We start from the raw sequence: 12765 nt of genomic DNA, 5'->3' as shown, positions 1-12765 counted from the left end.
ACATGTTATGATATTCATGTCATGACCGATCATTTATGTTCGTGATCTACTCGTGTCATACTATACCAAATTGGTTACATACCAAGACGTAGGCGGCTGTTTCAGTACCTAAATGACACGTGTGTCATGACATTCATGTCATGAACTATCATTTATGTTCGTCATACGCCCTTGTCATACTACGCCAATGTTGGTATATACCAACTTAACGAAACGACCATGGGAGCACCAAGATGTAGGCGGCTACTTTGATTGGTAGATAGATACTGTCAAAGTGGCAAATGTTCGCCAAGAAATGCTTCGCATAAAGAAATGTCGGAAGTTGTAGTAGCGCGGATGCAGCCAGCAGTTTTGAGTGCCATTGTGTGTTAGCCTAGGCTCGTAATGGGTGGAAAGAAATTTAATGAGGAGGTGGCTTTTACCCAGCTTCCTTCCGCGAGATTTTCATGGCACGCATCTCTGAGACGATATTGTGGTCTGTTCGCTATAAATGCCCTACTTCGGCAATAAGAACATGTTCTCTATTGTTTGACTTGCCTGTTTATCCTCGGGAGTGAGGTCACGCATTAGCCTCATGATATTGGTCGTTCTGAAAAGCCATCCGTGAATCACGAAGTAACGTGCAGCATCCATACTTTTACGAACTTTCTTGTAACTCTTCACGAATCTACGGAATAACAGTGTTAAAGAAAAAAAAAGTTATATTAGTGAGCCCCCTGTTGTCTGCAAGAAATGTTGGTATATACGTACGTCGCACTGTGTCAAGTTCTTAAAGAGAAGCTTTCTTTGTCTCTTGCCTGGGGTTTGGCTGTCTTCGGTTGTCCCTTTGCCTAGTAGAGAACCTGACTACTTTCCACGTGACTCTGGGTATGTGGCACGGGTACGTGCCCTAACCGATCAATTTGGGCCACTGGGTATCTGTTCATTCTTCTCTCATTCCTCGGAATGGGTCTGTGTCATTGTGAAACAAGGAGTATATAAGCCTGAAGTGTGCTTTCATAGGTGTCCTACTTCTCTGGGCACGCAGTCATCATCAACATTGTACCATATAAAATTGAGTTCAATCGAGTTCACGAATACGCCGCTGCCGAAAATTTACACCAGCAGCGAACTAGAACACACTTGTTTACTGCGATATTAATTCTGTGTATGCCTGGCTTAGCGCTGCACCACAAGTTGGCTGCACCGTGCAGGTAACTCAGGTTTGGGCTTCTGCCTATTAAGCAAAACGCCCAGTCCACTTGCTTTTAGCGGAATAACGGATCCGTTAAAGCTTGCTATTGACAGTTTTAAGCGGTTATTAAATGCGATGCAGCCAATGGGCAGTTTATAACTGTCCTGTAGTTTTTGTATCTTAACTTGGCAACCACGCTTTCACGTGTCAAGAATGAACAAGAAATGGTATCCCACGCATACGTGGGAAGCGTAGCTTTCATTGGTATATACTGAAATCTGTGCACTTATATATGGGTCTACGCTCCTCGCTTAACGCACGCTCCGGTTCCATTTTGTTCGCTTCATTTATTTCTCTGCACATGGCTGCTTTTGTTGCTGGCGACTTCTTTACTTCTCTGTACCTGACTTCTTCAATTTTTCGTTGCCGACTTGCCTCTCCGGGCGACTAATCAGCGGTACACACCTATTCTGAAAAATGAACAAAAATGTTCAAATACGAAGTGCCACATACCCAATTGCACATAGCGAGTGGCCAAACTTGGCAAGTCTGCAGCTGCAGCTCCCACAAGATGGGGGCAAGAGGCAAAGAAAGCTTGGCGCTAAATATTGTGATCAATAATAACAAGTTAAAAGGCGCAAGAGCCAGAGGTAATGAAGCAAATACCACTTCGCCCTCATACTTACAAAGCAGCGCTGCAAAGTCGAAACATATACAGGGACGAAAACAGCACAGACGAATCGCATCTGTGAACTGTTTATTAAAACAAAAAGGGGGTTTACAAAGTGGGCAACAACGCCATGCGCAAAGAGTATTGCGCAAAAGAGTTTAACTCGTGAGGCTTATCTTTTCGTACCCTTCCTATGCAGCGTACCCCTTTCTATGATTAAGCCAAATTCTTTGTTGCGCGCACACTCCGGGATTCTCCTCTGGTTGCCCAGGAAAGACTCTCTGGGATAGACGGTGAACTTACGTACGTGTCATACTTTTGCGAAAGCATAATACACGCTTTACAATTGTTCTTCTAAGCCTGTCTTTGCTGCTTGCGAGAACTGTAGTGTTCTCCAAATTCGGGGTACAATTAATCATAAAGCAGTAGAGAGCGAAAGTACCTTCTACTACCACTCTGCTACACAAGTAGTTGTGCTCCTGAAGCGTTTTGTTGAGGCCCTTGCCCGTCGGTCCAATCTAGAGGAACCCTACCACTCCAACCTTGCACTCAACAAATTTCTCCCATACACATTTCTCCCATACACATTGTGTACATACACTTTTCTACAAAAACTCATCATCTTCCTAGGCGACGAGAATACTACCTGCACATCATACCGGGCAGCCGCCCTTGGCGTGCAGCGCAATTCTACTTCTCGAACTGGATTACTCAAATTTCTGGAACTTATCTGCACAAAACATTGAAATCATAATTGACGAATTGCTGATATTTCCATAATTAAGCTTGACAGTAGTTACATCAGGGCACATAACTCAATTTACGAATTGTAGCGGGTGAGTTCGCTGGTCATATTCACTTCGAACAGTTTCTGAGGATTACATTAGCCTGGCATATTTCATATTTTCAAGAATTTTTAATGTAGCAAAAGCGCACGAGCCATTACGGTGCGATACAAACCTTGGCTCTCTTCTACTTAGCTGCAAGGCCAGGTCTGCGGCGAGTGCAGGCAGATAACGCCTGCAGTAGAGGTTGGCGTCGTACCACAGCTGGCTGTTGGTCACGACAACCTTTGGAAAGCTGATGGCATTTGGCAGTGGGTGTCGCAAGATGGCTCTTTGCATCGTGTCAACCAGCTCAGCCCACGTGTGTTGCTGCAGGGTACCGCTCGTGCAGTGGTACACTTTCACGTACGTTGGCCTGCAGCGGGACACCTTGCCCAATAAAGTGAGGCAATCCACTTAAGAAATTTTGAATGTCTATTTATGCACTGTCAGTGGTGGTAAGTGTTACGCTAAAAATATTGCCAGGGCTGTAACTTGTCCTCTCCTGCGAAAAATAATATGTTCTGAATAGTGCGACATTGCACACTGCCTAGTTCGTAATTATTAAACTGTCACCACGTCGGCAGTTTTTGACGTTTGTAAAATAGGGTTAATCTCTCTCTCTCTCTCTCTCTTTCATGAATGACAATTAGCCGCCATCGTTATCCGATGCTTTGTTACCACGACGTAGCAGCGGAATGCGGCAGAGTGTGAATGAGAAATTGCTGTAGATCAAGCTGGTAAAACATAAGAAGGTGCTGGCCAAAGAAAAAGAGCTGTGCAATGCGAGAAAAACGGTCACGTACACACGCACGCACGCACGCACGCACGCAAATACACACAGGAACATATGGCCAAAAATAAAGACGACAAATTCGGCGTACCTGCTTTGCCTCTTCACGATAGTGCTAATACCAACAAGAAGACAAGGCTTTAATATATAAACTTGTCCTCTGAAGAAAACTTCGTGGGGTCGGACGCTACCTGCTCGCCTGCTGTGCCCCTAAGGCGTGGACATACTGCTCTGAAACCTGGTTAATTGTCGGTCGCCTTACACACGCTTATATTAAGTTAATCCTAACACTGAAAGTCATCAGACAAAACAGAGTTTTCGTCTAGACTCAACAGCAGCGCGAATGCCGCACAAAGGACACCTTTGACTATACACTGATCGATGGCAGCTTCTAAATGCAGGGTGCCTTACATGAATTGAGCTTTACAGGGCCATTGAGTCTCAAATACAACCCCGCACTAGTCTGTTTATTCGCCTTAACATTGCTTGCAATGCACAGTCAGAAGATATGCTGACATTTTACAGCGAAGCTTTCTTTGCTTACTTTGCTCGCTTTAGTGTGGCTGCCTGGCTGCTGTTGGGTCGGTCGCTATATCGGCGGGTATATTTGCGGATGTATATACAAAGCGTATAAGAAAATACCTGCATAGTGGCTTATTTAGTCTTTGTATGCTGAGCAAGTATGCAGAAAATAGTTATACTAGTTATTACATTACCTTACTACATAAAGCCTGAACACATAATGTCGACTGATACGCATCGCTAAAGAAAATCATTCTGATAATGGAATGATGAATTATATTCAACGAATTTTTGGATTTTTAGATTTTCTTTGATTTAGCCATTCGGTATGTTTCACTAGGCATGCCCGTTTCCGGCCAGTCCTCAAGAATGGGTATTTTTTACTACGATTCCCACATAGAACCTTAACATATAATGTCGGCTCGCACATATTTCGAAAGAACGCTTATCTGTCAATAGAATGGTGAACTATATTTCACGCAATTTTTTTGAGCAACCCGGTATGCGCTATGCGGTATGCGGTATGCAGTATGCAGTATGCGGTATGCGTGTTGTTGCCATTCTTGGCCAGTCCTCCAGTATGGACATGTCCTACTGTGACACGAGAGGTAGAGCATCGCTAAATGTTACTTGATACGTGTCATACTTTTCTGGGCGTGCACCTGTCATTCCCGTTCTTCTCTCGACAAGCATCATGCATCGGCTTCGTCCTTGTGATGTCGCTGCCTATACGCCTCACACTGTGTATCCACCTGATTCGGAGTTTGTATTTCGGTTTAGCTTGTGGACGATGTGCTGCGTAAACGTTAAAATTGCCCGACACTAAAACTGCGACCTTTGTCGCCGACAAACATCATTATTCCATGATATTATGCGTTTTATAGCACGCAAGTCAACTCGATGGTACGCATGGCTGTTAGCTGTAAAACAGTTAATAAAACGCTTTACTAAAGCTTTGCTTCACATAGATTCTGACATGTGACAGAAAGCGCCCTCTTCCATTCTCGAAACACTATAAGGAACAGCTTCTGACGTGTGCCCACAACAGTATAGCATCATGGCGGTGCAAAAAAAAAAAGCTCTAGTCCGAAAAAAACCTAGAGGCCACGATAGGCGACGTTTACAGATCACAGCAACCGAGAGAAAGAGAGAGAGAGAGAGAATACGACATAGCATTTCTCATCCGCTGCGGTGGTTCAGCTCCACTGCGGGGATTACCATACAGCAGCTGCCTGGACTTAACTTTTGTTTCAAGATGCCTCAGTGCCAGTGTGAAATGATTTCCGGACAACGAACCACATGGTAGTGACCACGTTCCAACATACGTTTGGATTGGATTGTAAAACTTTATTTGTCCAACAGATGTAGGGAAGGCTTTAAGTCTTCCCACCTAGACGACGGCCAGGAGTCCTTGGACCCTAGCGGTGATTTCGGCCAGTTGGACGGTCTTCAGTTGAATCTCCGGATCGGAGCTGAGTAATAAGGTCTCCCATTGTTCTAAAGACTTTATTCTTCCCTCAGAGGGAGCCTGTGGGCATTCCCACAGAATGTGATTAAGATTAGCCCTGGCTTTACATAGGTTACACTGGCTGGAGTACTGACCCGGGTAGTAGAGGCTGCACGACACCGGGCTTGGAAACGAGTTGGTTTGCAGGCGACGCCAAGTGGAGGCCTGGCTCTTGTTAAAATCGATGGCATACACAAGTCACACTCTACCACAGTTCTTCAACGCATCGACTGGCCTAAATGCACGTTGCTCATGGAGAAGAATTGCAAAAAGATCCAACACTGTCCACCTGCAACATCGAGGAGCTCATTAACGACGCTGCTCGAGAAGCCACAGGAGTTATTTTGCCTATTCTTAAATTTTCTGGATTCGAAGCAGAATTGGAGCGGCTTCGAGCGATTCGCCGTCGCGGGGAACGAAGGTACAGGTGCACCAAGTCCATCTACGACCTGAGAGAGGCGAGACGCATACAGAAGAAGATGCAGCATCGTATCAACTGCCTGCAGTCTCTAAGATGGAAGACGTTTTGTGATTCCCTTGATCCACATAAACCTCTATAACATATATGGAGAACGGTGCGCGGTTTTCAAACATCACCACAACAACGCCACCCCTTCAAATACCAGTCTCTCTGGCAAGGTCGCGAGAGATCGACGTAGCGGAGGACTTCTGTTAAAGGGTTGCTGGTCTACCGTCGTCGTTCCCCGTACATGACCCCCTCAACATTCCAATCTCGTGGGATTCTCGTATGGACAATCTGTTTTACATCGAGGAGTTACAAGCGACGTTGGCAGCGTGTAGACGTTCCTCATCACCTGGGCTTTACGGGATGACATACACTGCTCTTGGCAACCTCGGTCAAACAGCCCGGCATGCTCTTCTAGAGGTGTACAACAATTCATGGCGTGAAGGAGTGGTTCCAGCTGCATTTAAGTCCAGCCGCCTTGTGCCTCTGCTAAAAGCAGGTAAATCAGTCCTATACGTGGCGTCTTATCGCCCGATTGCTCTGGCCAGTTGTCTAGGAAAGGGGATGGAGAGGATGGTGCTGACACGTCTAGAGTGGTATCTAGAACTACAAGGTATACCCTGACGCTTTGGCAGGCTTCCGACGCGGACGTTCTTCTGTAGACAACGTCATAGATCTTGTCTCGTCTGTTTAGCACGAAAATAGCTTAAGGAGACTGTCAGGGGCAATGTTCCTGGACGTTAAAGGCGCTTATGACAACGTAACACACCGAGCCATCCTGGACGCTTTGGGCGATGTTGGCCTAGGTGGACTTGTGATTCGATGGATATTCAGCTACTTGAAGGACAGGTCATCATGTCTGCAAACAGATGATGGTGCATCATCACAACACACCTACCGTGGAGTACCACAAGGCAGAGTCTTGAGCCCCACTCTATTTAACCTCGTGCTCATCGACCTGGCGCATACCCTTCCGCAATCCGTCCATGTGTCGATATATGCAGACGATATATCCATTTGGTCATCAGGAGCGACGCGTCCACATGTGCCGCCAGACTCCAAAAAGCGGCCACACTAACATCAAGCTGTCTTAAGCACGAGGTTTGGAAGCGTCCTTCGAGAAGTGATCTATGGCCGCACTCACATGCAAAGCAATGAGACCATACGTTGTAAGAATTAATGGACAGCCTATTTCCTACGAGAATACGCACCGTTTTCTAGGAGTGATTATAGCTCGAGACCTCTCCTGGAGTCCTCACGTCTCTTACCTAAAAAGGAAACTAGTGATGATGACAGACGTGCTCAGATTTCTTGCAGGAAAGTCATGGGGTGCGTCTGTGAGTGCAATGCTCCAACTCTATAACGCACTGTTCATGGGTCTCCTACGCTACAGCTTACCTGCACTAGATGGGTCCAGTAAGGCCAAACTCCGAGCCGTCCAGTCTGTACAAGCTCAAACTCTGCGAATTTGTCTAGGCCTTCCCAGGTGTGCAACAACGGCAGCAACAATAGCCATCACGCATAACCACCCCGTCAATACGTATATTCATGTCAACTCTTTAAAGATGCACATCAGGCACTTCGATCGACTTCCATCGCATCATCTCGCTTCCCTTCCTGCCGCTCGACCTCGTTCAGCATTTAGCAGAATTATTGCCGCCAGCCATTGAAGTTTACCGTCAAATTTCACACCTGCAGCACGACCATCTCTACCGCTGTGGTGCCTGCATCCACTCCAGGCCCTTCTTGTCATTCCCGGCATCAGAAAGAAAACGGAGATGTTATCTTTCGCCCTCAAACAAACCATGCTTTCATTCCTACAAGAATAACACAACGAACGCACCCACGTTTACATGGATGGTTCTGTCTCCTCTAAAAGTTCAGCTGGAGCAGTGGTACTTCCCGCTCAATCTGTCACCATCAAATTCAAGACGTATCACGTTACATCATCGACGGCTGCAGAACTCGCAGCTATCCGTGCTGCTCTGGAGTTTATTGGTCCCAAATCACCAAATTCATGGTGCATATTTTGTTATTCAAAGGCAGCTCTCCAGTGTCTGCTGTCTCCTTTCAACCACAGACCTAATGTGCAATTAGTCGCAGACATCCGACTCCTCCACCATTACGCAATCGACAAGGGACACATCATCATCTACCAGTGGATACCGGGTCACTGCGGAATTTCGGGATATCTTTCATACCCCCCATCCCGCTCCCATGTGTAGGGTAGCAAACCGGTTAAGCTAACTGGTTAACCTCCCTGCCTTTTCTTCTCCACATTTTACTCCCTTCCTTCCTTCGGGAAAAAATTCTACAGTGATGGTCGGGAAATCCCGACCACCGCGGCCGCAGCCAGGTGAGTGACGAATTGAAAAAAAATTTGTTTACCGTGCTTTGGGTGCAGTCTGAACAGCTAGCAGGTGCTCAAAATTATTTCGAAGTTCTCCACTGCGGTGTGCCCTATAACCGACTGTGCAGCTTCTTGACGTTAAACCCCGCGATTAATATTGCAGCGTTTCTTAGGCTGTCCCACCAGGACATTGGTTCCCGCATTTGTTACGTGGTTTTGAGTCGGGTCACCATCGTTCCTTGATTTTGAATGCAGTCGTGTTCATGCGTGTTGTGGGAGGCTGCGTGGACTTTATCAGTTCATGTGAAAGTTTGAAGAAACACGAGCCCTTGCAATAGGCTGAATCTAAACCAATATCTGTCGTTTCTGGTAGAAAAGCTGGGGCGCTATACGTAAAGGTATTCCAAGCTGTTTCTATTGCATTTCTGCAATCAGCCTTCAGCTATTGATCAAACATTTTACGGGCTACCCCCGTGTCTGTCGCCTGTCTGCCATATGACGCCATGATAGCTGCTCACCTGATAGGAAGTGTGAGCCCTGTTTATGCGTGATTAGGCCAAGCAAAAGAAAAAAAATTCAGAGCCCTTCCACTCTGTGAAGGTGGATGACCAGCGGAACTCTGTATATTGTGATAAATATATTGATAATAAATATGTTGACTTAATATTAAAGACATACCACAATGAATTTGGTTTTCTCGCGATCTTGTTGTTTTATTAAATTGCATACTTATGATTTTTTTAACCTTCTTTTGTTTGCTTTTTTTTAGATTTATTATTTGGTCACCAAGGTGACTATCGCTTTATGATCGCTACGATGTACGGCCTGTGGCTCTGTGGCGACACTGGATATGTTCTTGGCCAATGTGAGGTCTATACACGACTGATGACGCGTCGTGAGCACACCGATGTTCGTGTAACATCGAATGCGGAACCTTTCCAAGAGAAACGCCACGAACCACTTTCCGTCTGGCCGACACACATCGATGTCGAAATCACCCACAATTACTATAGAAGTGGAGTCGGTAAAGGTGATCCATCCTAAGGTGCATACGCTTGGCGTTTGCGGCACGATCTTCGTTCGCGTTACGTGCCGCCCGCCGTCGCCGCGCACATTCCCGTCTCTGTTCACGACGGTGTTCTTTGTAGGCACGCTGCTCTTCCGCAGTCCTCACCGCACGCGGCCTACCCATTGCACGGATGGAAGGGAGCTGGATAAGATGACGTGTTTGCCTCTAGAACCCGTTCTGTCAAACGGCAATCCATACTAAACAGTGTCTATACCGGCTTTACTTCCTTTATTACGATATTTTCTTTAGCCCAATCTGTTTAGACACTTCTCGCGATTAAACGCAGCTAAGGGGTACCCGGTTATACGCTTTTGCTTTGTGCTATAGCTCGTTTAGCTCTGGGGTGGCCGCCATCTTTCTTGCCTAAGCACACAAACCGCCGGAACCTAGCGTATAACAGCTCCGCTGTAATAGTTATGATTCTACACTTTTTTTTTCGCCTTAAGCCCTGCGGCATTCGTCAAAAGTTTGTGGGTTGCGCCCACATCGCTTTTCGGCCCCGCAACGTTACGAAACCGCGGCAACTCACCACGTCAAAGTGACGTGTAGGCATTAATATGCTTTAATATGCCTAACAAAAGTGAACTTGAACGTGAATTGCGCACGACACCTACACCCACGCGCTGCCTCTCGCGATCTCCCGCTTAGCGAGACAGTCGCGCCACTCTTCGCCCTGTTTGCAATGTGCCGAACGAGACAGATTGTCCGCGCCAGCCAATATATTGCGAAATGAAAACACATATAGAGCTGCAATCAAATTTCGCATTAGGGAGTATTGTAATCGTCAGGGAATTTTTTTAACCTTCCGTTGCAGGCCGCCGCGATTTTTCGGCTAGCCGCAGCAAACTATATATGCAAGCGGAAGCGGGCCAATCGCAGACGCGGCACCACGCTCCTCATCCGGTTATCTACTTTCACTGCGCTAGCTTGGCCCCACCGAAACTCCCTCCACTTCTGCGCGCTCCTTGCCTCTTGTAAGCCAATTAAAAACGTGTCAAAGTAGGCAATGATATTCGCTTTAAAAGCAAACAAAGGTGACCTCTTATATACAAGGAGAGCGTTTGACTGGGTATATAGTTCAAACAACGCGGCGGGTTCTCGCCCGATGCTTGCGTCGGTAGGCGGTTACGTAACTTTGACGTCAGGAGAGTGGGATCAGACTGGAATTATTTTACATTATAGGGCCCCGGCCTGCTCTTGTGGCATCTTCTGCGTAACATTTTGTTGCTGCAATTAAAATTTGTGACTGCCCCAACGCCTCCTAGATAGCGCAAGTCCGGTATACTTCGATCTGTGACGTCATGCTACCTTACGCGACTGCCATAGAATCCAATGGGGACTGTTCAAAGTAGGCCGCTGTGACTTTGATGTCGCCGCTTTCGTCACGTCGGGCTTGACAATGTAAATTTCGCTCCAAGTAGTATGAAGTCATAAAGAAGAGTGCACAGACCTGCTGTCTAGGAGGCTTTGGCCCCCCTCAAGGGGGGGTGACAGAACGTAAACCTTCACTGCAAGGTACTAAATGTGACAATTTTTTTATTACACGCGATCTACTTTCTAGAGTTTTGTACGTATTTTTTTCTATCCTTTGTTGAATCTTCATACCATTACACGTCAGAACCTGTTAAGTTTTATTTTCGAGTCTGCTCATTTCATTTAATTTTCCATTCGGCTCTCTCTTTGTCCTACGACAGAGCAGTGAAGTAAATACAGACGAACCTTCCTAATTGTTTCTTTATCGTCACTCACATTCAGTTGTCACCTACAGTTCAACGACATTGGCCAACGTAATGATCGCGTGATAGTGTATGACGCTTACCTCGTTTTAGCAGTGTGCCAGGCGACGCATATAAGTGTATTTGCCACAATGTCCACTGGAACGATGTCGGCGAAGTTCTTCTTGTCCGTAAGGAGCAACGGTAGCAGGCCCAAACCTGACTGTTAATGTTTGGAAACAAATACGTTTCATTGTTTTGCGCCATTAAAGCATTAACAGGTCTTGTGACAGGCGCACTATTTTGCTATATCGCAGGAGTATACATTCAACGCTCACCAAACAGTAAACAATCAAATATTTGTTCAGTACTCACCGTAACGACGACGCCAGTGCAGCCATTAAAATTGTCTACCCAGCCCTTAAAAGAAAGATGGCGGGCGTATTTAGGTTCGGAGATCTAGAGATGGAAGTTGAAGTGGCGAAGCGATATCGGCCAGAGAGCGAATGTCTCATGTTTCACGTTTGAGGTGAGTGGAACGACTCACCGGAAGTGGCTCTCTCAACGAGGCAGTGATGGTGGAAGGCCGTACTATGGCGACGGGCGTGTCCTCCCGCTCTTCGAGCAGCAGTGCCTCGGCTAAACTCTTGGTCAGCGTGTACGTGTTCGGATGGCCATACAAGCATTCTTCCGTTGTGCCCGTCGCATATTTGCCTGCTGACCTATCATGGAATAAATTTTGCTTGTATGGCTAGCAGAACCTTCCGCCTAAATAAAACGAGTTCAGTTTCTTGGCTTCTATCCGTAACGTTACACTGCTTTGGAGTGCTTGGGAGACTCTGAATTACTTGGTGTGCAGAAATTGTTCGAGAGAAACGTCGGCGCCTTATTACCGCAACGCAGAAAATGTAAAAAAAATGAAAAAGAATTCTGCAACGCTCATGATGTTCGAAACCGGTTCATATCTGTGGCTGCAAGTCAATGCCCTAACCACGCCTCTAAAGCTATAGCACCGTTCTGCAGTGAAAACGTAAATACGCTTTATGCCACATATCGTATCTTAATGGAGTTTTATGCAATCTAGTGAATGTGTGTATTGCGGTCAACAGGATGGCAATGAAAAAAAAAAGAATGTTGTCCTGTTGCATTCTACAGACAGAACATGACGACAAAGAGGCAAACAGGAGAGCAATGTCAAACTGAGTTTGAAAAAAATATTTACACAGGGCAGTGAGGCACAACATCGCTGCTGCTTCGAACAGCCTGCGACCAAGTTTCAGCTAGGAAAAGTGCCTGACGTTGAAGTAGCGCTTGCGGCAGGGTAGGGCAAGCAGCAGCATCAGCATCAGAAGCTCTTTTCTGAACGTAAGTATTTCTCTATCTATATGAATGTAGTGTACTTGGTGCCCGCGGCAGCAGCGGAGTAAGCGCATGCTGTGGTCGTTGCTGCGCTGAGGTCACTTTATCCGCGCACAATGTAGTAATGGGGAAACACCGTCCCCAAAGTCGACGCTGGAATGCACAGATCCGGTACTTGCGGACCTACAGTAATTTGACGGCTTTCCACCCACAGCTACTGCTACCGTTTAGGGAATAATTAAGCCTGATTCCCAACTCCAGTGGAACGCCTGAGCTCTTGTGTCAGAGACGTCCGATTTTTGACACTCTGTCTTTG

General features: G+C 46.4%; 1 protein-coding gene across 2 annotated transcripts in view; it reads right to left on the bottom strand.

The window, feature by feature from the left end:
- Positions 1-384: 384 nt before the first annotated feature.
- Positions 385-12765, bottom strand: part of LOC142579502 (fatty acyl-CoA reductase 1-like) — a 31022-nt gene continuing 18641 nt past the window's right edge. The window contains exons 7-11 of one of the 2 annotated variants that reach the window (XM_075689767.1): positions 11638-11812; positions 11466-11510; positions 11195-11313; positions 2805-3044; positions 385-667 (exon numbers count right to left, since the gene is read on the bottom strand). In XM_075689767.1, the coding sequence (XP_075545882.1) occupies positions 496-667; positions 2805-3044; positions 11195-11313; positions 11466-11510; positions 11638-11812 (751 nt within the window). In that variant the 3' untranslated portion in view covers positions 385-495. Of the gene's footprint in view, positions 668-1451; positions 1645-2804; positions 3045-11194; positions 11314-11465; positions 11511-11637; positions 11813-12765 lie in introns of those variants that run through there. The other variant, XM_075689768.1, reaches the window with a different exon arrangement.

The sequence above is a fragment of the Dermacentor variabilis genome, chromosome 4 (assembly GCF_050947875.1).
Source record: "Dermacentor variabilis isolate Ectoservices chromosome 4, ASM5094787v1, whole genome shotgun sequence".
Lineage (NCBI taxonomy): Eukaryota > Metazoa > Arthropoda > Arachnida > Ixodida > Ixodidae > Dermacentor > Dermacentor variabilis.
Note: the sequence above shows the minus strand (reverse complement) of the source record. Positions and strands in the feature narration are given on the sequence as shown.